Source organism: Bos grunniens, chromosome 18 (assembly GCF_055505025.1).
Source record: "Bos grunniens cultivar Pamir isolate PY7600 chromosome 18, Bosgru_T2T1.0, whole genome shotgun sequence".
Classification (NCBI taxonomy): domain Eukaryota; kingdom Metazoa; phylum Chordata; class Mammalia; order Artiodactyla; family Bovidae; genus Bos; species Bos grunniens.
The window spans coordinates 48730015-48755054 of record NC_141182.1 but is presented as its reverse complement, the minus strand read 5'-3'; the positions used below and the strand labels follow the sequence as shown (position 1 = coordinate 48755054).

The window sequence follows — 25040 nt, the reverse complement described above, 5'->3', positions numbered from 1 at the left end:
GAACAGAGAACGATTGGACAACGATAGTGTCAATCTCGGGCAACTGTTCTCATTGAATTGTGTTTTTTTGAGGCATAGAAGGGCTTCACCCCTCCCAGGGTCTGATTGGCTAGTCTCGAGCAGAACAGCAGCTTTGTAATTGGTCTAAATGAGTAGTGGGCGGGACGAGGGGGGTGCGTGACTCCTTGTCCGCCTTCCAAGATGGCTGCGTCCATGGTGCGGCGCTTGGGTCCTCTAGTAGCTGGTCGGGGCCTGCGGCTTCGAGGAGGCTGTGTCTGTAACCAGAGCTTCAAGAGAAGTTTCGCTACGGAGAGACAGGACCGGAACCTCCTGTACGAACACGCGCGTGAGGGCTACAGCGCGCTCCCTCTGCTGGATATGGAATCACTGTGCGCATACCCGGAAGATGCCGCGCGCGCGCTGGATCTCCGCAAGGGGGAGTTGCGGTCTAAGGATCTGCCCGGCATCGTGAGTGCGCTTGCGCGGCCCAACCACCGCGGGGCCGGTCCGCTTTGCCTATTGGCTGTTCGCTTTACGGACGAAATGGGCTTACAAGATTCTGTCCCGCAGGGGGCGTTCTGATCGCAAGAATTTTAATTCCTTCCCAGTTTAGCCAATGTGTTGTGCCTGGCACCTAGGTACGTGTCAGATACCACGGAGTGCTAAGGCCCTACTGTCCATATAGGCATGATGCTCCTAGTCCATAAAGCGTGCTGGGAACTTACTGTCTTCCCGCGTCCTTTGTGCTCAGACCTCTTGCCAGGCTTATGGTAAAGCCACAAAGGAAAACGGGGAACAGAGATATGAATCAGTGGGTAAGGGGAGACCCTTGCCTTTGGGGAGTGAGAGGAAGAGTTATGCACTTACCCCACAAGTATCAGGCAGTTGCTGCTGCTACTGGTAAGTCGCTTCAGTCGTGTCCGACTCTGTGTGACCCCATAGACGGAAGCCCACCAGGCTCCCCCGTCCCTGGGATTCTCCAGGCAAGAGCACTCGAGTGAGTTGCCATTTCCTTCTCCAATGCATGAAAGTGAAAGTGAGGTCGCTCAGTCGTGTCCGACTCTTAGCGACCCCATGGACTGCAGCCTACCAGGCTCCTCCGTCCATGGGATTTTCCAGGCAAGACTACTGGAGAGGAGTGCCATTGCCTTCTCCGATCAGGCAGTTAAGTAGTGTTATTTTATGAACAAATGTGTTTTTGAACATATTTAGGGAGTGCGTATGTTCTGTACCTGATGTTGAGAATAAGGCAGTGAATATTAATAATCATATTATTGGGCTTCCCTGGTGGTTCAGACGGTAAAGAATCTGCCTGTAATGCAGGAGACCCAGGCTTGATCCCTAGGTCGGGAAGATTCCCTGGAAAAGGGCAGAAGAGCCTGGTGGGCTACAGTCCATAGCATCGCAAAGAGTTGGACACGACTAAGCAACTAACACACACATTCATACTGTGCTACTACTCATAAGGCCAGCACATACATAATACTACATGCTGGTGAGCTAGGACTGGAATTGCCATATTTCTAGACCCTGTTGAAATGCTGGGGGTGATGGGGACCCCAAATCCTCCCAGCCCTCTCTTGGACCGCCCCCCGCCACCCATACATCCAATCTAGTATAAGTGCTTTATGCAGATGAGTCCCCTTTAAGTTTCACAGCAACCCTATGAGACGGGTGCCATTATATCCACAATTTTAACAGAGGGGAAACTAAGGCTCAGAGAAGCTAATTTAAAAAGAAACAAACATATGGCAGTTCCTCAAAAAATTAAACATAGAATTACTATGTAATCCAGCAATCCCACTTCTGAGTACATACCCCCCCCCAAAAAAAAAAAAAGAAAAGCAGGGACTCAAACAGATACCTACCTGTATGTTCGTGTTTATAGCAGCATTATTCACAGTGGCCAAAAGGTGGAAGTAACCCAAGTGTCCACTAATCAATGAATGGATAGAGAAAATGTGGTAGGGACTTGCCTGGTAATCCAGTGGTTAAGACTTCATGGTCCAAAGCAGGGGATGCAGGTTCGATCCCTGGCCAGGAACCTAAGACCCCACGAGCACTGAGGCCAAAAACCAAAACGTGAAACAGAAGCAATACTGTGACCAGTACAATAAAGACTTTAAAAATGGTCCACATCAAAAAGAATCTTGTAAGAAAATGTGGTAAATACTTGCAATGGAATAACATTCAGCCTTAAAAAGGAAGGAAATTCCGACACATGCTACAATGTGAGTGCTCAGCTGATCAGTCATGTCTGCCTCTTTGCAACTCCATGGACTGTAGCCTGCCAGCCTCCTCCGTCCATGAGATTTTCCAGCAAGAACACTAGAGTGGGTTGCCATTTCCTCCTCCAGGGGATCTTCCCGACCCCTGTGTCTCCTGCATTGGCAGGTGGATTCTTTAGCACTGAGCCACCTGGGAAGCCCATACTGCAAAATGGATTTATCTTAAATTCGTTATGCTAGGTGAAGTAAGCCAGTCGCAAAAGGGCAAGCACTGTGTGATTCCAGTTCTGTGAGGCTTCTGGATTTGTCTCAGTCAAATCCACAGAGACGGAATATAGAATGGTAGTTGGCAGGTGCAGGAATGTCTAATGGGTACAGTTTCAGTTTGGGAAGGTTCAGTGGTTCCGGAGATGGGTAGTTGTGATGCTAGCACAATATAAATGTATTTAATGCCACTGAAATGTACACTTAAAAAACAGTTAATGTGCAAAATTCTATGTATATTTTATCCCAGATCTCGACATGGCAGGAGCTGAGGCAGCTGCGGGAACAGATCCGGAGCCTGGAGGAGGAGAAGGAGGCTGTGACAGAGGCAGTGCGGGCCCTGGTGGTGAGCACGGGGTCCTGAGCAGGTGTGGGGCTGGCAGCAAGATGCCTCTGGCTACAGGTAACGGGAAACCCAGTTTCAGGAGTTTGAAGGATATGGACATTCATCGTCTCACACCACAACCGTCCAGGGCCCAGGCATCCCTGGGGCTGATTCTTAACCACTGGACCACCAGGGAAGTCCCTAGCTCATCATCTGGGGGACACCATGCAACAGCCTGACTGGGGAGCTCCTGCCCTCAGCCCATTTCACAGACCAGGATACCAAGGCTTGGAGAGGGGAAGAGATTTGCCCAAGAGCACACTCTGGTTGGCACCCAACTTTCAGACCCAGTTCTGCTGCATTCCCTGGTGCTCAGGAACACAGAAGTTTCCGAGCATCAAAGACCATTGGTGTCAGGCCTCCATGTGCATGCTCATAGACTTTACCATTCCGAGTCTCAGTTTTCTCATCAACAAAATGGGAATCACATTGATACGAACCTTATAGTGGGGGTTATGAAGAAAAAGGATCATCTGAGAGTCCTCTGCCCATGGCTAGACATGAGGCAGCACTAAACTGAGCTACAGGGTGTGATTGCTGTTATGTTATCTTGCCTCCTCCCAGTTTTACTAATAGAGAAACTGAGGTACAGGGTGGAGGAGGGTCCAGCCAGGCACTGGCAGAGCAAGGAATTCAGATCCCCTAGCCCTACCCTTTCACCCCTCTTTCCCCTCCCCCTCATCCCCAACTCCATCACTCTAATCACCTCCTCATCTCTTTTCTACCAGGTAAACCAGGACAACAGTCAAGTGCAGCAGGTACTACAGAGAGTTGATATCCTGTCCCTGATCGGGGTGGGCAGCACAGATAACCATTATCAGTCATACAGTCTCCATTGTATGTGATGGAAAACGTAACTCAAGTAAGAGTAAGAAAAATAACAACAGGCTGTGTTGATTCATAAAAATCCTGGCTTCAGGTACAGCTGGATCCAGCTCCTGGCTCCTCCATATTTGGTTCAGCTTTCTCCCCTTGAGGGCACGGAAGACAAGGTCTGGTGCAAAGAGGACCATTTTCTTGATACTTCCAGACAAAGCCCTGGGGCTGATTGTCATGAGTTTGTCTTGGATCACGTGCCTGTCTTTAAGCCAATCACTTTGGCCAAGCAATGGAATGTTCTAGTAGGCCAAGCCAGAGGCATGTCCTTGTGGACGTGCCACGAGGTGGTGAGGGGAGGTTCCTGAAAGGAAATTCAGGATGTTGAGCCTGAAGAAGAAGCAACAAAGTCCACCACAGAGGTTATCCTAGCCAGGACCCCACCCTCTCCTGGGCTGACCCCACGTGTCCCGTTCCCAGGACCCCCAATATCAGAGTCTGCGGGCACGTGGCCGGGAGATCCGGAAGCAGCTCACACTCCTCTACCCCAAGGAGGCCCAGCTCGAAGAGCAGTTCTACCTGCGGGCGCTGAGGCTGCCCAACCAGACCCACCCAGACGTGGTGAGCACCTCGCCGGGCGGCAGGGGAGGCCAGGGCCCTGTCCGGCGCCACCTTCCCTCTGACACCCACTGTTTCCCACAGCCTGTCGGGGACGAAAGCCAGGCCCGCGTGCTCCATGTGGTTGGAGACAAGCCAGGTAGGCCATAGCCCAGGCTGGGGGACCCCAGGCTGAGGGCGGGGGCTCCTGGGGTCTGGGACTGTGGCCGGAGCCTGTAGAGCCCTGGGCTTTCTCACACTGTCTCGTGTGTGTGTGTTCCTGTGTGTGTGTGTGTGTGTCTGGCTCTTTCTCCTCCCCTCTCTCTCCTTTTCTCTCCCTCCCTCTTCCCCCACTGTCTCTCTAATCCTCTTTCTCTCTATCCCCTGTTCCCTGTCTCTTCTCCTCTTACCCCATTGCTTTTCATCCATATACAGCTTTCTCCTTCCAACCCCGGGGCCACCTGGAAATAGCCGAGAAACTCGACATCATCCGTCAGAAGTGAGCCCCCCCTCCCAGACCCTGCCATTCAGCAACCCCCCACCCCAGCAGCTGGCTGCCGGCTCCACTTCACTGGGCTCAGCATGGGATGTGGAACCACCAGGGCCTCGCCCGGCATGAATGTTTGATGACCGGCCTCCCGCCTGGCAGCTGGGCCTCTGCCCCGGAGTGCTAGAGTCCCCCTTCTTCCCCCACCAGCCCCGGCCTACAGGCCCCCACCTGTCTGCCCATCTGTCTCCCAGGCGCCTGTCCCATGTGTCTGGCCACCGCTCCTATTACCTGCGCGGGGCTGGGGCCCTCCTGCAGCACGGCCTGGTCAACTTCACACTCAACAAGCTCATCCACCGGGTATGGGCCAGGATGGGAGGGCTGCCTGGAGGGGGTGGCATCGACGCTGAGCTCCAAAGGCTCAAGGTGGAGAGGAGGGGGTGCCTCTACTCCAGTCACTGTTTTCAGAGCTTATGTGTATCATTGGCATACTTCATTCTTAGGGCAGCGTTAAGAGGAGCGTGCTGTTACTGTCCCCTTTAGAGATGGAGAAATTGAGGCCTGGAGAGGGAGGAACTGTCCAGGACCTCTGGCTCACGTGTGGGGCTCGCCCGAGAGCCTGCACCTGTCACCATTGGCCCTCACTGCCTGCCTGCAGTGGACAGCGAGTGTTGGGGAAAGAACAGTGTCTGCTGAAACTGGGGGGGTCGGCAAGGGCTGAGGGCTGGTCATGCAGCGACCAATGGGACGCTGGTCACAGTGAGGGACCCGGACTGTCCTGAGGGCACTGGGAGTCACAGAGGGTGTTCACTGGTGGGGGACACAGTCACATCTGTACGGAGAACTACACCTCCACTGCCCTGTATGGTAACCTGAGTGAGGACATCGGGAGGCCCCAGTGACAGGGCCCCAGCACCCCAGGGCCAGCTCCATGCCCACTGCTCGGGCCTGCCTCAGTGTCCTCTCCAGTGGAATGGGCTTCAGAGTGACACGGGGGAGCTGTTAGTCCCCTCTGCAGTGTCCGTTCTTCAGGCCTGAGCTTGGGGTCTGGTGGGGGTCCTGGCTGTGCTCCTCACCCCTTCCCTACCCCTTCCCAGGGCTTCACCCCCATGACGGTGCCAGACCTTCTCCGAGGAGTTGTGTTTGTAAGTGAGGACTCCGTTCCCCATGCCCAGCCATGTGTCAGGCCATGTTATGGGGGCCCCAGGCAGCAAGACCAGCCTGTCTCCACTGAAGAAACTGCCCTGGGGTTGGGTTGAAGGGGTCGCGTCATAATAGGGAACTCAGGGTGAATCTGGGGCTTCCCAGGCGGCTCAGTGGTAAAGAATCTGCCTGCCAATGCAGGAGCTGTGGGTTTGATCCCTGGGTCAGGATAATCCCCTGGAGGAGGAAATGGCAACTCCCTCCAGTCTTCTTGCCTGGAAAATTCCGTGGACAGAGGAGCCTGGCGGGCGGCAGTCCATGGGGTCAAAGGAGTCAGCATGGCTGAGTGACTGAGCACGCACATGCATGCAGGGTGCTTCCCTTCCTTCCAGGGGAGGAGCAGGGGATATGATGACAGAATGGGGCCCCCCGAGGTTACCTGTCCTCTGGCCTCCTCCCCAGGAAGGCTGTGGGATGACACCAAATGCCAAACCATCCCAAATTTACAACATCGACCCCTCCCGCTTTGAAGACCTCAACCTGGCCGGGACAGCGGAGGTAGGACTTGCAGGTGAGAGTGCACCTGGGGGCCAGAGCAGGGCGAGAGCCCCTCAGGTCCTCGGCGCGGGAGGGAAGGGGCAGCCAGGAGCATCCCGGGGGTGATGGCTGCACGCCCAGGGCCTATGCGTACAGTTGTGTAGGTTGTTCAGCCACGTGTCCTGACATGAGGTTGTGTCTGCCAGAAGGGACACCTTTTCTAATTCCCACAAAGGTTTCCTGTGGATGGATGGATGGTGGCCCTGGCTGACCCCTTCTGTCCCCTTCTCCTCCCAGGCTACTTCATGGACCACTCCGTGGCCTTCAGGGACCTGCCAATCAGGTGATGCCTTGTTCCTGTAGAACTTGTCCCCACCTGTGACATCCCCTGTCCTCTCCCTGACCCCACTTACCCACCCCACCCCCCGCCAGGATGGTTTGTTCCAGTACCTGCTACCGGGCGGAAACAGACACGGGGAAGGAGCCGTGGGGGCTGTATCGAGTACACCACTTCACCAAGGTTGGCATAGCTAGGACTGTGGCGGGGACACCCCAACAGCCTAGTGCCTCCTGACTCCTGTGCCCCTCACCCTGCCCCAGGTGGAGATGTTTGGGGTGACAGGCCCCGGGCTGGAGCAGAGCTCAGAGCTGCTGGAGGAGTTCCTGTCCCTTCAGATGGAGATCTTGACAGAGCTGGGCTTGCACTTCCGGTGCGGGGAGGGGCCAGGGGCTGAGATGGATGGTGGGGTCTGGGGTCGGGGACAGAGGGTGAGGGGTTGGGGAGGAGGGAAAGGCTGGCTGGGTGCTCCCCCATCTTGAAAACCCTCACCGCCTTTTCTCCCCTGCCCCCTTTTGCCCGTGTTAGGATTGTATATAGGATGTCTATCTATCAAGTCCAGTGTCAAGACAAGCTCCCTTCCCTCCTGTGACTCCCCGACCCTAGCGTGCTGTCTCATCTGCCTGGTCCAAGATGGCTTTTTAAGATACTGTTTTGTTTACTTATTGTTGTTATTGGCGGTGCTGGCTCTTCACTGCTGTGCGGGCTTTTCTCCAGTCGCAGTGAGCGGGAGCTGCTGTCCAGTGGCCGTGTGCGGGCTTCTCCTTGCAGTGACTTCTCTCGTGGAGCATGGGCTCTGGAAGCTCAGGCTTCCATAGTTGAAATGCGAGGGTTCAGTGGTAGCAGCTCCCGGGCTCCAGAGCGCAGGCTCAGTAGTTGCGGCGCGTGTGCTCTGCTGCTCCACAGCATGTGAGATCTTCCTGGATCAGAGACCGAAGCCATGTTCCCTGCATTGGCAGGTGGATTCTTAACCACTGAGCCACCAGGGAAGCCCCAGGACGGCTTTTTACCTTCCAGTGGGAAGGGGAGGTTGGGGAGAGGGCACACCCCTTCCCTCTAAGGGGGTGACCGGACGGCGCGAGCCCCACCGCCTCGCTCACCCTGTCAGTCACACATTTTCAGGAGAGGCTGAGGAGGGTGGACTTTTTTCTGAGTGACCCATTACAGAAATCTGGGGGTGCTGTTGCTATCTATAGAAGGAAGAAGAGCCCTGGTGAACAAACAGCCCGGTGTCTTGGCCATCTTGTCCCCTTTGCCACCGTCATCTCTTTGTTACCTCCGTTTCCCTCTTTTGGGGCTTCCTACCCTTCCATCACCTCCCACTGCACCCCACCCCCCCACCTCTCACCCACTGCCCTTTGCCCTGTCTTTCTCCGGGGCTGCAGAGTCCTGGACATGCCCACACAGGAGCTGGGCCTGCCCGCCTACCGCAAGTTCGACATTGAGGCCTGGATGCCAGGGCGAGGCCGGTTCGGTGAGGTGAGCCCCCTGTCCAGCGGGGCCCTCAGGGTGGGAAAGAGGACCCCCCCTCACTGCTCCCCACAGCCCATCGTCTCAGCCCACCCCAACCCCCACGCCCAGGTCACCAGTGCTTCCAACTGCACGGACTTCCAGAGCCGCCGTCTACACATCATGTTCCAGACCGAGGCCGGGGAGCTGCAGTTCGCACACACGGTGAGCCCACACCCTTGCCCGCCCTGCCCTGCACCCCCACGCCGGAGACCCACCACTGCAGCCCCTCCCCTGGGCCCACTGGAGCCTGGATCTGAGTGTCCCCTCCTCTCAGGTGAATGCCACGGGCTGTGCTGTCCCTCGTCTCCTCATCGCCCTCCTGGAGAGCTATCAGCAGAAGGTGAGGGGCGGGGGCGGCGGGAGGATCCCATGGTGGGAGGCGGGGGCCGGAGGCTGGAAGGCCGGCTGGGCAGCCGCCTGAGGCCTGCTCTCTCCCCAGGACGGCTCAGTGCTCGTGCCCCCTGCCCTCCAGCCCTACCTCGGCACCGATCGGATCACCACCCCCACCCACGTGCCTCTCCAGTACATCGGCCCCAACCAGCCCCAGAAGCCCAGGCTCCCGGGCCAGCCTGCCTCGAGCTGAGGACTCATCCTTGTTGGCCAGTAGGGTTGTCACCACTTCCTGGAGCTTAGGGGTCCCTGGGCCCCTGGGACCTGGTGTCCTGAGTCTGTCCCGACATCTACCTTCTTCATGTCCACTCCCCACCTGGGCCTCTGGACTCCAGGGTTCCTGGGGATCAGTCAGAGACCCTGTTGTCATTGGGGGTCCCAGCCTGCAGTGAGAAGCAGTGGTTCCTCCAAAGGGACTTGGAGGTCTGGGGGAGGGCAGAGGAGAGGGAGAGGAGGCCTCCATGCCTCCTTCCTTCTTCCCACCCTCAGTGATTAAGAGAAGGTTCCCTAATAAATGGTCAGAACAAAGGCTTGTGTGGGTCTGTGAGTGAGGGAGGTGGCCTGGCCGACTTGCCAGGATGCTGGCCAGTTTCTCAGAGGTGCTGAACCATCCAGGGGTCTGTGGCTGCAGGGACCATGCCAGAAGTGTCCAGCACCCCCGGAGCATGTAGAGGGTAGCTTGGGGGTCACTGAGGGAACCAAGAGGATGCTGAGGCCTCTCCCCTGACCCTGGGGTAAGTGGTACCTCACACCCAACCTTCCGCCTCGGTCCCCAGCCCCAGGTGGGGCGGGAAGCAGCCTGAACTCGGTGAAGCCAGAACCCACTCCTCCCCTTGGAGCCCCCATCTCCATACCTGGAACTGCTTTCGCAGCTCCTCCAACTGCAGCACTTCAAGTCATCCTAGGCTATTCTCACATCCACATCCCATCCTTCAGCAAACCCTGGCAGCTCCTCCTCCAAAATATTTCCAGGGGGTCTCTGGTTGCCCGGTGGTTAAGAATCCACTTGCCAATGCAGAGGACACAAGTTCATGGAAGATCCCACATGCCATGGAACAACTAAGGCTGTACTCCACCGCTACTGAGCCCAAGCTCTGGAGCCCAAGAACTGCAACCACTGAGCCTGCATGCCTAGAACCTGTACTCTCTACAACCAGAAGAAGCCTGTATGCAGCAATAAAGACGCAGTGCAGCCAAAAATAAGTAAATCTTAAAAAAAAAAAAAATTCCCAAATCCTGCCTTTGCTGTCTCGTCCGCTGTCCTGTATCGTAGCAGCCTCTTCTTGCTTTCTGCCCCCCCACGCAAAGCCAGAGGGACCCTGTGGGCAACTGCATCAGGTCATGTGCCTCCCTGCTCAGAGCCCTCCTGTGGCTCCATCTCCCTGGGAGGGAAGGACAAGTTGTCACCGGGGCCCCCGGGAACTGCCTCCCTCCTTCCTTTCTGATGGCCTCTTCCCTGTTGTGCTCTGGCCAGCCCTCCAACCTGCCTGCCTGTTCGCTCAGACTCAATCCCAACTCAGGCACTTGCTCGACTCTTTCCTATCCTAGCTGTTCTTCCCCCTAAATCTTGTGAGATTGCCTGCATTTTATCCTTCAGGTCTTAGCCCAAACGTCACCTCCTCAGAGAGGGCTCCCCTGACTAGCCTGGCCAAAAACCCCAGGCTGTAGCTGCCATGCTCCTGTGATGTGCCACAGCCATTTCCTCCTTGCCCCCCCCCCTTTTTTTTTTTTAATATTTTTTGACTGTGTCGGATCTTGGTTGCAGTGCGGAGGCTTCTGCCTAGGTGTGGTACGCAGGCTCCAGAGCACAAGGGCTCAGTTGCCCCATGGCATGTGGGATCTTAGTTCCCTGATCAGTAATCAAACCCACACCCCTTGCACTGGAACATTAGAAGGCAGATTTTTTTTTAATTCGGCAGCCTCTGGTCTTAGTTGCAGCGTTGATCTTACTTCCAGCATGCAGGATCTTTCATCGTGGTGCGCGGATTCCCCAGTTGTAGCCCAGGTGGACTTCAGAAGTTGCCTCGAAGGCTTGGTTGGCCCCGGGGCATGTGGGACTTAGTTCCCCGACCAGGGGTCAAACCTGTGTCCCCTGCATTGCAAGACGGATTCTTAACCGCTGGACCACCATGGAAGTCCCTCCTCCTTCCTTGAGTGTTGTCTGTCTTCCCCTCTCAAATGTCCACTCCAAGAGGCCAGGGAGGTTTGCCCGTAGCCTCATTCTCTGTTGTAGCCCCAGTGTCTAGAAGAGGACTGGACATATAGTGTGTGTCCAAGAAAAATTACTGGGATGAAGGAGCCCGGGCCCGTGTAGTTCTCCATGCCAGGCACTGCCCAAGCTAATATGTATGTGCATCACTTTAATCTTCCCCATCAGCTGTGGAATAGGTTGTCACCAGCCCCGTTTCACAAGTGAGTTAACAGGTTGGATGAAGCAGTTGTCCCAGGGCTGCACTGCTGGTAGCAGAGGAGCTGCAACTCAGGTGGGGCCCAGTTACAACTCTGAGGAAGTAGGTTTATGAGACCTGCTTTCCAGAAGGCAAGGCATTGCCTGAGGATGGTCTGTAACCTCCCAGCGGGGCCTTAAGCTCATGCTAACATGTCCACTTCTATGTGACCCTGTGGGCTATAGCCAGCTTCTGTCCATGGGATTCTCCAGGCAAGAATACTGAAGTGAGTAGCCATTCCCTTCTCCAGGGGATCTTCCTGACCCAGGGATTGAACCCGGGTCTCCTGCATTGCAGGCAGATTCTTTACTGTCTGAGCCACCAGGGAAGCCCCAGTCAGACCCTGTTTATGTGGGAAGAGAAGCCCTCACCTTCCAAGCAGGCATTCAGGGGCTGGAAGCTGGAGAGGAGGGTGCAGGGCAGTGGGCCCCCATGAATAATTGAGGGTCTCAGACAGGTCTCTCTCCGCCCCACAGCTGTTGCCCTGCCTCAGGCGGCAAGGGGGAGGTGGTGACATCACTTCCTCCCCTGTGGGGGCTACTCAACGGGGGAGGGCAGGTGCGGGTTATAAGGAGCTGCCACCCCGGCCACACAGCGCCAAGGACCCTGGTCTGGACGCCCAACCATGCAGCGCCAAGGGTCCACCATGCTGCTCTTGCTGTTGCTGCCTGCTCTGCTGGCGCTGCTGCTGGGGGCTGGTGAGTGCCAGAGATCAGGGCAAACTCAGCAGCCAGCTGGGGGAGCAGGGACTCAGGTGACCAGGAATGGGGACAGTGCACCCAGTGGGGCCAGACTAGAGCTTTCCTGACTGAGCTTCCAAGTAGAGCCAGTGCCCCTGGCAGGTGGCTGGGGGAGTGGACTTGTGGGTACCGGGACGACCTTGGAACTGGAATCAGCACCAGGGACAGTGCCCAGGGTCCGAGCCCAGCACCCACCTCCTTCCCCCACAGCCACTGCAGCTCCCCTGGCACCCAGACCCTCCAAGGAGGAGGTAAGGACTGTGGCCTTTCACCCCACCTCATCTCCCTGGGACCCCAGCCCCCTCCACCATCTCCATCTCCCTTCCAACCCTCCTACGTTCTCATTCTCCCCATCTGCATTGCCCTCAATCTCCCCTCTGACCCTTCATCCTTCACCCCCAGCTGACGCGCTGTCTGGCAGAGGTGGTCACAGAAGTGCTGACGCTGGGCCAGGTGAGGCGAGGCCCCTGCCTGGCTCTCCTCCACAGAGGTAAGGGGGGCTCAAGCTCCAGTTCCTCTTAGGAGCCCCCGCCCCACCAGGGGTCTGCCCAGGGCTGCCTCGAGGCAGTGGCATCCCCTTCTCATCCCAGAGCCACTGTCTGGACTGGCATGGCACCGTTAAGCATGTCCAGACTGAAGGAGCCTGGCCCACAGCCCCACCCTTGGGGCTCCCTGCAAGGGTACAGGATGGGGGCAGAGTGTCTCCCGGTACTGACCCTCCTCTCCCAGGTGTGGGCTGTCACCTGGGGGACCTCGGGCACCCCACCCCCCGGAACTCCTCTAGGTCTGTCTCCTGATTAGCTGCACAGAGAACATCCCCTCTTTCCATCAGAAATGTGTGAGACAGAGCCCTATGGCTGTCGGTCCACTGAAGATAATGGCCTACTGCTTGGGGATTTTAAAAAGCCAGAGGCTGGGAAGATGAGGTCTAGTCAGGAGGTGAGGGACGAGGAAGAGGAGGAGGAGGCAGCAGAAAGGACCCACAAGTCTGAGGTGCGGGAACAGGCTGTCCGTGAGCAGCTCCACAGCCGGCTCCACCAGGACCACGAAGAGGAGAAAGAGGAAGAAAAGAAGAGGGGGCCCGTGGAGACCTTGGAGGGCCTGTGGAAGAAGCGTCTGGAGGGCGGCAGGGGCCCCCAGAAGCAGGTGGCAGAGCAGGCCAGCGATGAGGAGACGGCCCAGTTCGAGGCAGAGGAGAAGGGAGTGCAGGTGCTGGGCGAGGGCCGCAGCCTGTGGCAGGGGGTCGAGGCGGGCGGAGAGAGACGTGAGGACCGCCACCACTCCCGCCAGCCAGAAGCCGAGCCCCAGCAGGAGGAGAAGGAAGAGGCTTCAGACAGGCAGGTGAGTGGAGGCGGCAATGGGGGAGCAGGGTAGACCAGATGTCAGTGGACATCCTTCCAAGTAGTCACCAACAGCAACATCCACCATGAATAGGCTGACACAAGGAGTAGGTAGCAACACCTAAGCAGGGCCTTCACCTGACCAGGAGGGCTTCCATGCCTACTCCCCATACAGCAACCAAGAAGCCACCCTTATTGCCCAGAAGCGCCAGAGTTAGCTACCATTGCTGGTCTGTGACCAGTGTGTTGGGTGGCCCCATGAAAAGTAGCGGCTGTGCCCAGTTCACTGGGCCATAGGCGGACACCACTGGTGGGTCGTGGAGAGTAGAGCTGTCACCATGATCAACAGCAGTGACAGAAATGGCCCTCACCTCACAGATGGGTCATGGCATCCAAGGTGAGTGCCTGTGCTAGCCCTCCGTCCGCCGCACTGGCTATGGCAGACACCGTGGGCCTCACAGCTGGCCATGTTAGCCCACGTGACTCTTCCAGGGTCAACCAGCGGGGTCACCATTGTAGTCCACGATGACCAAGGAGACTGCTGCGGTTGCCACTGTGTGAACTGACCTGGCCCACATTTGTGGACAACCACTGAGGTGGCCTGCCTTTGAAGGTGGGTGCTGAGACCCCGCTTCTGTTGCCGCCAGGGGCATGATGTGGAGCGGCTGGAGCACATGAGCGATGAGCTGAAGAAGGCGACGGAGATGCTGCGAGAGGAGCTCAGGAGGGGGGGCTGACCCCTGACCTCACGTCCTCCTCCTCCCACACACCCTATACAGCTTAGTACCGCTGACCTCCAACCTACCACCCCACCCTGCTCCCCAACCAGCAGGAGTGGGGAGAAGGGTGTGCCTTGAAACCAGGCCTGAGGGGCCAAGTCTGAGCTGGGTGGAGGGGCTGGGCTCCGCCTGACTCAGGACACAGCCCAGATGCCCTAACCCGTTCCAACCCCCGACCCCGAGTGAATAAAGCACAGAGAAAACCAAGGCTGATGGCATCGCACTTGATTTTAGAGGGACAGGGGCTCAGGAACCACCTGGAGGCCTGGGAAGGCGACTGCTGATCTAGTCACTGGTTGTCGGAACTGACATTTTATTAAATTGGAAACTATTAACAGTTAAGTCAGATGGGGTCGTCAGGGAGCGGTTTTGACGCTGGGGTGGGAGGTAGCTGGTTGGGGCTCCGGCCACTGTGGACTACGATGTCATCGTATTCATCCTGGGGGCAGAGGGGCCAGGCAGAGGGGCTCAGGCAGCTGCCACCTTGCCCACTGCCCAAGTTCCCCCACCCACCGTGGGAACCGGGTGCTGCGTCGAAGCCCGAGGTCCCCGCTCCTAAGTCTAAATCCCACCTCCTAGTTCTCTCACCACCTCTTCCAAGGTCACCTGTGTTCTCCCGGCCCGCGGCCTCGCCAGTCCTTCAGCCGCCGCAGGAGGGTCTCCCCCTCTGCCCCACTTCCCTCTCCCTTTACCCAAATTCCTCAACCCCTGCCAGTCAGCGACAATCCCTGCCCACAGTCATGTCTCGCTGACTGGGCTCTCCAAGGAAGCCCCTTCACCACTGGCTGAGGTCGTTCCCCACTGCTGCCAGTGTTCGAATCACTGCTGCCCAAGGTCACCTTCCCACAGCCTGCGTTCTCCCGCTCTTGCTCCCCGAAAAAAAATCTCCTGCAGCCATCCTCTGCTGCCTATGTTTACCAACCACTACGTCCGAGGTCTTATCTCTCTCTCCGCTTGAGTTCTGCCTCTGCCACTGCCTTCACTTCTCACCGGCTGGTGCCTGAGCTCTCCCCACCACCCCTGTCCAGGTCTCCCCTGATACTGCCTGCATGGCTGCCTGAGCTCTCTAATCAGAGCAGCCCCAACATCAGCGGGTCTCAGTGAGCTGCACAATGTCTCCTCTCCCCCTTCCACCTGCCCGCTTTTACCCTGGCCCCCCAGCTGGGCTGCCCGCTCTCTCCTGACTCACGCCCTCATCCCCGCTCTCGCTGTCGCTGCTGCTGCTGCTGCTGCTGCTGCAGGGGCCAGGCTTGTCCTCGTCCTCGGGCTCTGGGGCTCCATGAGCACGGAGGAGGCGGGCGAGGATGGCGTTGGGCCGGAGCATGGCACTGCCGAGTGGGGTGCGGCCACCATACATGCGGACGGCGGGGTCCGCACCGGCCTTCAGGAGAAGCTCCAGTACGTCAGCTGCTTGGGCCTCCACAGCCAAGTGCAGGGGGCTCCGGCCACAGGTGGGCTCCTGAGGGGTGCAGCAGAGAGGTCACTGGGGCCCTGCCCCACGCGGGGACGACCTCCCACCCTGCCACATCTTCTCCGCAGGGCAGCTCACGGGTTTGTTGAGGTCGGCTCCTGCCTCCTGGAGCAGTCGGACCATCTCTGCGTCTCTGTGGATGACAGCCACGTGGAGTGGGGTGTGGCCTAGGGACAGAGTGACCGACGTCAGATGATGGAGGGGTGGGGACTGGGCCCCCAATGCCACTATCTTCAGGGAAGGTTTGGTGACCTGAGGTTGATGGAGTTTGGGTCTGACTTCTGCATTCCTGGGTATATCAAAGAGGCCCTGTATCCCAAATCCCTAAGTCTCAGGTGATCTGGAACTTGCTGGCAGTGCCAATGCCTGGGTTGTGAGGTTGTCTGGAGGCTAGGGGTGAAGAGCCCAGGGGCTTCGGACAGGGGACCTGAGTCTTTGGTCTTACTTCACAAAGAATCAGGTCCCCAAATTCCTGGGTCCATGTCCTTGGGGGGTGAGGTGGTCCCTGAACCCTGGGTCCTCACCTTCCACCTGTGGTGGGGGTCTGGTGCCAAGTATTAAATAGTTGGGCTTAGAGACGGGGTAGCTAAGACTCTGATGCGAGGGCCCTGGGTAGACAGAATCTATTTTCCCATGAGGTCTGGCTGAAGACGGCTGAATCTATTTTCCCATGAGGTCTGGCTGAAGACAGCTGTCCCTGAACCCCGATATCAGCCTCTGGGAACCTGAGTCGCCAGAGTTTCAGAGGGCCTTGCCTTTGAGTTCCCTTGTCCCACGTGGGCTGGGGCCTGTGGTTCTCAATAACCTGGGGCTGAGCAGGCGTCCTTGGTCCTGATGCCTGGGTCCCTTGAGTAGTATTATTATTACTGGGATTGTTTCCCAAGCAGCCAAGCTCTGCATCAGGAGAGCTGAGCCCAGAGCCAGCTGAACCCAGCTGCCCTCGCTCTTCTTGGGAGCCTGGGCCCTTCATGGTGACTGGGGACCCTCACCCTCATAGTCTTCAGCCTCCAGCTGCAGTTTCCAGTCCTCTTCACTCTCATACTCTTCTTTCTCCACATCAGGTTCAGAGTACAGGGCAACAGGGGTGTGGTCGGTGTCAGGGGTATGGTCAGAGCCCTGAGCGAGGTAGGTTTTGGGGGCTCCCCTGGGGCGCTGGGGGCGAGGCTGGAGCAGCACGCGAGCGCAGGTGTGGGCCCCCACGCGGCAGGCCAGGTGCAGCGCCGTGTGGCCTCCACGCTCCGCCACCAGCAAACTGGAGCCTGCTGCATACAACTTCTCTACCGCGGACGCCTCCTCCAGGATGGCGGCCAGGTGCAGGGCCGTCTGCAGGAGCAGAAGGCAGGGATGAGGGGCCATACTGAGAATCCTGGCCCCCAAGCCCTACGCTGTCCACAGGCGGCTCACCTGGCCCAAGTCATTCTGCAGGTCCAGGTACTCGGTACCAGCTGCAAAGCCTAGAAGGAAGTCCAGGAAGGGCTCATGCTGATGAATCACTGCCAAGTGCAGTGCCCTGAGGACAAGGACCAGGGTCAGAAGGCAGAGGTCAAGTATTCTTTTTATGGTTTGCTTGCTTTCATTTCCAAGGTAAACCATTCAATAACACGGTAATCCAAGCCTATGCTCCAACCAGTAACGCTGAAGAAGCTGAAGTTGAACGGTTCTATGAAGACCTACAAGACCTTTTAGAACTAACACCCAAAAAAGATGTCTTTTTCATTGTAGGGGACTGGAATGCATAAGTAGGAAGTCAAGAAACACCTGGAGTAACAGGCACATTTGGCCTTGGAATACGGAATGAAGCAGGGCAAAGACTAATAAGAGTTTTGCCAAGAAAACGCACTGGTCATAGCAAACACCCTCTTCCAACAACACAAGAGAAGACTCTACACATAGACATCAGCAAATGGTCAACACCAAAATCAGACTGATTATATTCTTTGCAGCCAAAGATGGACAAGCTCTATACAGTCAACAAAAACAAGACCAGGAGCTGACTGTGGCTCAGATCATGAACTCCTTATTACCAAATTCAGACTTAAATTGAAGAAAGTAGGGAAAACCACTAGACCATTCAGGTATGACCTAAATCAAATCCCTTATGATTATACAGTGGAAGTGAGAAATAGATTTAAGGGACTAGATCTGATAGACAGAATGCCTAATGAACTATGGATGGAAGTTCATGACATTATACAGGAGACAGGGATCAAGACCATCCCCATGGAAAAGAAATGCAAAAAAGCAAAATGGCTGTCTGAGGAGGCCTTACAAATAGCTGTGAAATGAAGAGAAGCGAAAAGCAAAGGAGAAAAGAAAAGATATAAGCATCCAAATGCAGAGTTCCAAAGAATAGCAAGGAGAGATAAGAAAGCCTTCCTCAGCGATCAATGCAAAGAAATAGAGGAAAACAATAGAATGGGAAAAACTAGAGATCTCTTCAAGAATATTAGAGATACCAAGGGAACATTTCATGCAAAGATGGGCTCGATAAAGGACAGAAATGGTATGGACCTAACAGAAGCAGAAGATATTAAAAAGAGGTGGCAAGAATACACAGAAGAACTGTACAAAAAAGAGCTTCATGACTCAGATAATCACGACGGTGTGATCACTCACCTAGAGCCAGATATCCTGGAATGTGAAGTCAAGTGGGCCTTAGAAAGCATCACTACGAACAAAGCTAGCGGAGGTGACGGAATTCCAGTTGAGCCATTTCAAGTCCTGAAAGATGATGCTGTGAAAGTGCTGCACTCAATATGCCAGCAAATTTGGAAAACTCAGCAGTGGCCACAAGACTGGAAAAGGTCAGTTTTCATTCCAATCCCAAAGAAAGGCAATGCCAAAGCATGCTCAAACTACTGCACAATTGCACTCATCTCACATGCTAGTAAAGTAATGCTCAAAATTCTCCAAGCTAGGCTTCAGCAGTATGTGAACCGTGAACTTTCAGATGTTCAAGCTGGTTTTAGAAAAGGCAGAGGAACCAGAGATCAAATTGCCAACATCCGCTGGACCATGGAAAAAGCAAGAGAGTTCCAGAAAAACATCTACTTCTGCTTTATTGACTATGCCAAAGCCTTTGTGTGGATCACAATAAACTGTGGAAAATTCTGAAAGAGATGGGAATACCAGACCACCTGACCTGCCTCTTGAGAAACCTGTATGCAGGTCAGGAAGCAACAGTTAGAACTGGCCATGGAACAACAGACTGGTTCCAAACAGGAAAAGGAGTACGTCAAGGCTGTATATTGTCACCCTGCTTATTTAACTTCTATGCAGAGTACATCATGAGAAACACTGGAGTGGAAGAAACACAAGCTGGAATCAAGATTGCCGGGAGAAATATCAATAACCTCAGATATGCAGATGACACCACCCTTATGGTAGAAAGTGAAGAGGAACTAAAAAGCCTCTTGATGAAAGTGAAAGAGGACAGTGAAAAAGTTGGCTTAAAGCTCAACATTCAGAAAACAAAGATCATGGCATCTGGTCCCATCACTTCATGGGAAATAGATGGGGAAACAGTGGAAACAATGTCAGACTTCATTTTGCAGGGCTCCAAAATCACTGCAGATGGTGATTGCAGCCAGGAAATTAAAAGATGTTTACTCCTTGGAAGGAAAGTTATGACCAACCTAGATAGCATATTCAAAAGCAGAGACATTACTTTGCCAACAAAGGTCCATCTAGTCAAGCTTTGGTTTTTCCAGTGGTCATGTATGAATGTGAGTGTTGGACTATGAAGAAAGCTGAGTGCCGAAGAATTGATGCTTTTGAACTGTGGTGTTGGAGAAGACTCTTGAGAGTCCCTTGGACTACAAGGAGGTCCAACCAGTCCATCCTAAAGGAGATCAGTCCTGGGTGTTCACTGGAAGGACTGATGCTAAAGCTGAAACTCCAATACTTTGGCCACCTCATGCGAAGAGTTGACTTACTGGAAAAGACCCTGATGCTGGGAGGGATTGCGGGCAGGAGGAGAAGGGGACAAGAGGATGAGATGGCTGGATGGCATCACAGACTCTATGGACATGAGTTTAGTAGGCTCCGGGAGTTGGTGATGGACAGGGAGGCCTGGCGTGCTGCGATTCATAGGGTAGCAAAGAGTCGGACACGACTGAACAACTGAACTGAACTGAACTGGGTTTTGTGTTTTTGGTGGGTGGAGGGGTTGTTTGTTTGTTTTCCTTCTTATGAGGACAAGCACTCTTGCATTCATTCCTTCAACAAACGTGGAGGGCCCACTGTGTGAAGCATGATGACCCACAGCTCTAGAACCAGCTGTCAGGAATCTGGAAGGGTCAGGTCAGAGTTAATTCAGCAAATTTATTTAATCAATGTGTTTTTTTGTTTTGCTTTGGTTTGGTTTGGTATTTTTGGTTTCTTTGGTGTTTTATTTCATTTTTTGTTTTTGGCTGCACTGTGCGGCATGTGGGATCTTAGGTCCCTAACCAGAGATGGAATCCTCGCCCCCTGCAGTGGAAGCAAGGAGTCTTAACCACTGGACCACCAGGGAAGTCTCCAATGTTTACTAAGCAGGACTTCTACTCCCTCCCAAGAAGAAGTAACGTGGACCAGGTTTCATGCCCCTCTCAAATCGAAGAAAAAGATCAGACACAGGGACTTCCCTGGTGGTCCAGCGGCTAAGACTGCGTGCTCCCAATGCAGGGGGCTCGGGTTCGATCGCTGATCAGGGAGCTAGATCCCACACGCTGCAACTACGACCTGGTGCAGGCAAATAAATAAATATTTAAAAAAATAACAAAAAACACTACAGCACCTAAAACGAAAAATATACTGGATGGCATTAACAACAGGTTACATGTTGCAGAAAATAGATTAGCAAACTTCAGGAGTTCACAATAGCAACTGTCCAGAATGAAACAAAAAAACAAAGAGAAATATTTAAAAATGGAAAGAACATCAGTGAGCCATGGGATATATCTGTATATAAGCAGCCCAATATACCTGTAACTGAAGGAAGCATGGGGCTTCCCCAGTGGCTCAGCGGTAAAGAATCTGCCTGCCAATGCAGGAGTCACAGAAGACACAAGTTTGATCCCTGGGTCAGAAGATCCCCTGGAGGAGGGCATGGCACCCCACTCCAGTGTTCTTGCCTGGAGAATCCCATGGACAGAGGAGCCTGGTGGGCTACAGTCCATAGGGTTGCAAAGAGGCGGATACAGCGAGAGCAACTTAACACACACACACACACACACACCAGGGCCCAACATGGAAACTCTGTTCGAAACCAACAATAAAGACAAATACCTTCAAAGCAGCCAGAGGAAAAGATACCTTAAGTACAGAAGAATAAAAATAAGCATGACAGCAGATTTCACAAAGGAAATAATGCAAGAGAACACAGCAGAGCCACTTCTTTAAAGTACTCAAAGACAGGCTGTCAACCTAGAATTCTTTAACTCAGCCAAAATATTTTTCAAAGACGGAGACAAAATTACATGCTTTCAACTACACAGAAGTTAGCGGAACTCATCACCACCCGACCCACATCACTAGAAATGTCCAAGGACACTTGTAAGCAAAAAGGAAGATGACATCAAACAAAAACATGGAAAACCAAAGAGTAAAGAACACTGAAAACAGTCACTATATGGATAAGTACATAAGATTTTTTCTTTCTCAATATGTAAATCTTCTATCTTTTGATAGGTCTTAAAAAGAAATGAGTGTTTAAGCAAAAATAACAACGTCTGAAGTTTAGAATACACGGATAAAGGAAGTCTATGACAGCAACACACTAAAGGCCAGGAAGAGACAAATGGAAACACACAATTCTAAGGTTCTTTTATGTCATGAGAAGGAGCATAACAGCACGTAAAGGTGGCACATAATAAAGCTAAAGTGGGGACTTCCCTGGTGGTCCAGTGGTTAAGAATCTGCCGCACAATGCAGGGGATGCAGGTTCGATCCCTGGTTGGGGAGCGTGTACTAAGCCCACGGGCCACTATAAGCCCTAAAGCAGGAGTCAGCAAACATTTTCTGTAAAGGGCCAGATAAATAATTCAGGCTTAGTGGATGCTATGGTCTGTCTATTACTATTCAGCTGTGCTGTTAGGATACAAAAGCAGCCATTGATATGTATTGATAAATGAATGGGCGGCACGGCTGGATTCTAACAGAACTTACTTTATGGAGTCTAAAATTTGGATTTCATGTAATTTTCACTTGCCATGAAACGTTCTTCTTTTGACTTTGCTCCAACCGGTTAAAAAGGTAAAAAACCATTCTTAGCTCACAGCCATACAAAAGCTGGCGGCTGGCGGGATTTTGCCTGGAGGCCAGTTTGCCAACCTATCTTTCACAGCAACCACTAAAATAAAAAATAATGAGTAAAAGGTAACAAGCTGAAAAAAGAAATGCAATGGAACAAAATTTGCTCATTCCAACAGGCAGAAAAAAAAGGTAAACAAAGGAGAGATAAGCAGAAGACTAATAACGAGATGACAGACGTAACCATATCAATAATTAATTAAATACAAATAGTCTAAACACTCCAATTGAAAGGTAGACACTGGACTTCCCTGGTGGTCTAGTGGTTAAGAATCCACCTGCCAACGCACTGGCAGTCAGGGGGCATGGGTTTGATCCCTGGTCTGGGAAGATTCCACGTGCTGTGGGGCAACTAATGCCATATGCCACAGCTGCCCGTGTGCTCTAGAGCCCGTGCTCCCCAACAAGAGAGACCAGCACCGTGCGAAGCCTGCACAGCACAGCTGAGAGCAGACGCCACTCGCCACAACTAGACGAAGCCTGTGCGCAGCAACCAAGACCCAGTGCAGCCAAAAATAAACAGCTAAATAAACACAAATGTTCAAAAAGGGAGAAGCTGTCAGACTGGATAAAAAAGCAAAACCTAGGGTCTTCCCTGATGGTTCAGTGGTTAAGACATTGCACTTCCAATGCAGAGGGCCAGGGTTCAATCCCTGGTCAGGGAACAAGATCCCACATGCTGCAACTAGGAGCTGATGCAGCCAAATAAATTAAAAATAAATATTAAAAAAAGAAAAAAAAAGAAAAACCTAACTATATGATGCCTATAAGTAACAGCTTTTCAAATAAATTTAAAAGTAGGTTAAGAATAAAAAGATGGAAAAAGATATACCATGCTAACGCCTGTCAGTCAAAAGAAAGTAGGAGTTTTTTAAAATGAGAGTAGATTTCAGAGCAAGGAATATTACCCAGGATAGTGAAGATTATTTCACAATGATTAAGAGGTCAGTTCAGGAAGAGGACACAATAAACCAAAAACATTTGCACCCTTTATAACAGAGCATCCAATCACATGAAGGAAAACCTGATAAAACAACAAGGAAATCCACAATTATTATTGAAGATTTCAATATCCCACTCTCAATAACTGAGATCAAATAGACAGAAATTACCGGCAAGGATATAGTAGACTTGAAAAAGAGAAGAACCAAAGAAACCAGCACAGGACGTACTGGTGGTCTAGTGCCCAAGAATCCACCTGAATCCACCTGCCAAGGGAACACAGGCTCAATGTTTAATCCGGGAAGACCCCACATGCCTCGGGGAAACTAAGCCAATGCACAGCAACTACTGCGCCTGTGCCCTAGAGACACTGCTCCGCAACCAGAGAAGCCACCAAAATGAGAAGCCCTCGCACGGCAACTAGAGGAGCCCCGGCTCACCGGAACTAGAGAAAGTCCGTGGGCAGCAAGAAAGACGCAGCACAGCCAAAAATAAATAAATAAAAGTTTTAGAAAAGAAACCCACACAACCTCTAACTGACATCTGAAGAACTACACTGAACGACAAGATAACGGACATTCTTTTCAACTGCACGCACGATAGAATTTAACTAAAAACCAATAAAAGGAAGATATTTGGAATATCTGGAAACTAAATAACATACTCCTAAATAATCTACCGCCCAAAGAAGAAATCAAAGGAGAAATTAGAAACTATCCTGAATTAAGTGGAAATGAAAGCACAGCACATTAGAATTGATGAGATACAGCTAAAGCACTACTTTGGGAAATTTACATGAAACCTATATTAGAAAAATAGGAAGGCCTCAAATCAATGACCTCAGCTTTCACCTTAAGAGACTGGAAAAAGAACAAAAATAAACTCAAAGTAAGCAGAAGAAAGTAAATAACGAAAGTCAAAACTGAGATAAACACAACAGAAAGCAAAAAAAGAGAGAGAAAATAAATGAAACCACAGCTGGTTCTTTGAGAAGATCGGTGTTTCTTGAGTGCCTCCTATGGGTCAGGCACTGTTCTGTCACTGGGGCTATAACAGTAAACACAACAGACAAAAACCCCAGGTACATTCCCTCAATTAGGTCTTTATGACATTGTTCCTTCTACCTGGAATGTTCTCCCCAGATAATCTACTTGTCTCATTCTTTCCTGCTTTATTTTTCACCAAGGAAATTACTGTCTTCTGACAAACCATTTTTTTTCTTTCATTTTTCTGTTTCTTCTCTCTTTCCTTCTCTTTCTTACTTTGTGTCTATACGGCTTTCTGTTTCTTTCTTTCCTTCTCTTTCTTTTTTGTTCCTCCCACCGTTCCTTTCTTCCTTTCTGTCAGTCTGTCTGCCCTTCCATTTATAGACTCCCACACTAGAATGTAAGCTCCACAAGGCATAAGTTGTTGTGCTTTCTTCACTGCCTTATCACCAGCATCTACAACTTGGCCTGAAACGTTGTAGGTGCTAGATAAATACTTGTTTAACAGATGAATCCTTGCTGTCACAGAGTTTACATTTTCTCTTTCAGTGTAGGATTTGAAGATCAGTGCTCAGAAAGTGGGACCTTAAAGTCAAAAGCCAAATGTTAATTTTGGAAATCAAAATTTAAAGCTCCTAAATTAGGAGCTAGGGATCAAAGATCATATTTGGAGGTGAGATGTCAGAAGGAGCCTGTGAGCTATAGTTTTAAGATAGGTCTCAGGACTGGGGTCAGGAAGCTCAAATTGAGCTTTGAATGTGGAATCAATCAATGGATGTGAAACTCTGAGGACCAGAGTTTCAGAAAGGACGGGGTTATGATAAAAACTAGTTTGGAAACTGATTTTATCAAGGGTTAGACTTGGGGGTTAGAGGTCAGAGTAAGCATTAGAAGACAGATTTAGGATTAAGAGGTTGGAAAATCAGTATCAGGGACTAACAGGGAATCAGATATGGGATCCTAAGGCTCGGTGGGGCAGGCTAAGGTTCACTCACGTGTCGCCGTCCTCAGTGACGTAGCCGAAAACGAGGGGCGCCCACGACAGCCCCGGGCCCAGCTCCGCGCCTAGCCCAGGTCCTCCGGGGGCCGCCGCGTCCGGACCCAGAGAGCCCAGGCCGCTGTCGCACCATTCATCGGCGTCCGCAGCTTTCCCCAAACACGCGACCCCGGCCATAGCCCCCAAAGCCTCAGGGGACCCCAGCGGCTGCCCGCCAGTCGCTGGGCTCTGCCTGGAATTCTGATGCTTCCGCCCTGCTGGGAATTCCCCAACACTGCCCCCGGACTCATCCAATCAGAGTCGGCTAAATAGTAAGCGCCCCGCCCTTATTATACACCATGACCAATCAGA

The 25040-nt window shown here is 52.8% G+C and overlaps 3 protein-coding genes and 1 non-coding gene across 9 annotated transcripts; 3 read left to right on the top strand and 1 right to left on the bottom strand.

The window, feature by feature from the left end:
- The first annotated feature begins 175 nt into the window (after positions 1–175).
- On the top strand, positions 176–9224 carry SARS2 (seryl-tRNA synthetase 2, mitochondrial). Of its 4 annotated transcripts, none has more exons than XR_015145948.1 (16): positions 176–468; positions 2743–2838; positions 3606–3635; positions 4174–4314; positions 4396–4450; positions 4726–4789; positions 5032–5137; positions 5875–5922; positions 6383–6491; positions 6755–6800; positions 6890–6977; positions 7058–7167; positions 7323–8273; positions 8376–8468; positions 8581–8646; positions 8746–9224. XR_015145948.1 is itself a non-coding variant. In XM_086352380.1 (16 exons), the coding sequence occupies exons 1-16, from the start codon at positions 202–204 to the stop codon at positions 8887–8889; spliced, it is 1557 nt and encodes a 518-aa protein (XP_086208506.1). In that variant the 5' UTR covers positions 176–201; the 3' UTR covers positions 8890–9224. The 4 variants fall into 4 exon arrangements, 1 of the variants encoding a protein (XP_086208506.1); XR_015145949.1 differs by having other exon boundaries at positions 6693–6800; positions 8180–8273; XR_015145950.1 differs by having other exon boundaries at positions 6693–6800.
- Positions 9225–9294: 70 nt separating this feature from the next.
- Positions 9295–14209, top strand: CCER2 (coiled-coil glutamate rich protein 2). 3 transcript variants are annotated; one of them, XM_086352385.1, is made up of 6 exons: positions 9295–9899; positions 11620–11841; positions 12094–12134; positions 12286–12373; positions 12716–13224; positions 13871–14209. In XM_086352385.1, the coding sequence occupies exons 2-6, from the start codon at positions 11769–11771 to the stop codon at positions 13958–13960; spliced, it is 801 nt and encodes a 266-aa protein (XP_086208511.1). In that variant the 5' UTR covers positions 9295–9899; positions 11620–11768; the 3' UTR covers positions 13961–14209. The 3 variants fall into 3 exon arrangements, with proteins under 3 accessions (XP_086208511.1, XP_086208512.1, XP_086208510.1); XM_086352386.1 differs by having other exon boundaries at positions 9698–11841; positions 12286–12336; XM_086352384.1 differs by lacking the exon at positions 9295–9899 and having other exon boundaries at positions 11626–11841; positions 12094–12336.
- Positions 14210–14298: 89 nt separating this feature from the next.
- On the bottom strand, positions 14299–24971 carry NFKBIB (NFKB inhibitor beta). The gene is made up of 6 exons (XM_086352383.1): positions 24688–24971; positions 16878–16983; positions 16463–16796; positions 15552–15640; positions 15192–15461; positions 14299–14441 (listed from the first exon to the last, which is right to left on the bottom strand). The coding sequence occupies exons 1-6, from the start codon at positions 24864–24866 to the stop codon at positions 14346–14348; spliced, it is 1074 nt and encodes a 357-aa protein (XP_086208509.1). The 5' UTR covers positions 24867–24971; the 3' UTR covers positions 14299–14345.
- TRNAG-UCC (transfer RNA glycine (anticodon UCC)) lies at positions 22357–22429 on the top strand. Its single transcript has one exon. It is a non-coding gene; the product is annotated as a tRNA-Gly (tRNA).
- Positions 24972–25040: the final 69 nt, after the last annotated feature.

What these genes read in the sequence shown, in the direction of transcription:
- SARS2 (XM_086352380.1), top strand. Translation starts at nt 202, where the DNA reads ATGGCTGCGTCCATGGTGCGGCGCTTGGGTCCTCTAGTAGCTGGTCGG. An exon ending in TTCTCCGAGGAGTTGTGTTT is followed by an intron (nt 5,923 to 6,382) that starts GTAAGTGAGGAC and finishes CCTCCTCCCCAG; the next exon opens with GAAGGCTGTGGGATGACACC. An exon ending in GAGTACACCACTTCACCAAG is followed by an intron (nt 6,978 to 7,057) that starts GTTGGCATAGCT and finishes ACCCTGCCCCAG; the next exon opens with GTGGAGATGTTTGGGGTGAC.
- CCER2 (XM_086352384.1), top strand. Translation starts at nt 11,769, where the DNA reads ATGCAGCGCCAAGGGTCCACCATGCTGCTCTTGCTGTTGCTGCCTGCT. An exon ending in GGCGCTGCTGCTGGGGGCTG is followed by an intron (nt 11,842 to 12,093) that starts GTGAGTGCCAGA and finishes CTTCCCCCACAG; the next exon opens with CCACTGCAGCTCCCCTGGCA. An exon ending in AAGAGGCTTCAGACAGGCAG is followed by an intron (nt 13,225 to 13,870) that starts GTGAGTGGAGGC and finishes TGTTGCCGCCAG; the next exon opens with GGGCATGATGTGGAGCGGCT.
- NFKBIB (XM_086352383.1), bottom strand. Translation starts at nt 24,866, where the DNA reads ATGGCCGGGGTCGCGTGTTTGGGGAAAGCTGCGGACGCCGATGAATGG. An exon ending in GTCACTGAGGACGGCGACAC is followed by an intron (nt 16,984 to 24,687) that starts GTGAGTGAACCT and finishes CCTTGTCCTCAG; the next exon opens with GGCACTGCACTTGGCAGTGA. An exon ending in GCGAGAGCGGGGATGAGGGC is followed by an intron (nt 14,442 to 15,191) that starts GTGAGTCAGGAG and finishes CTCTGCCCCCAG; the next exon opens with GATGAATACGATGACATCGT.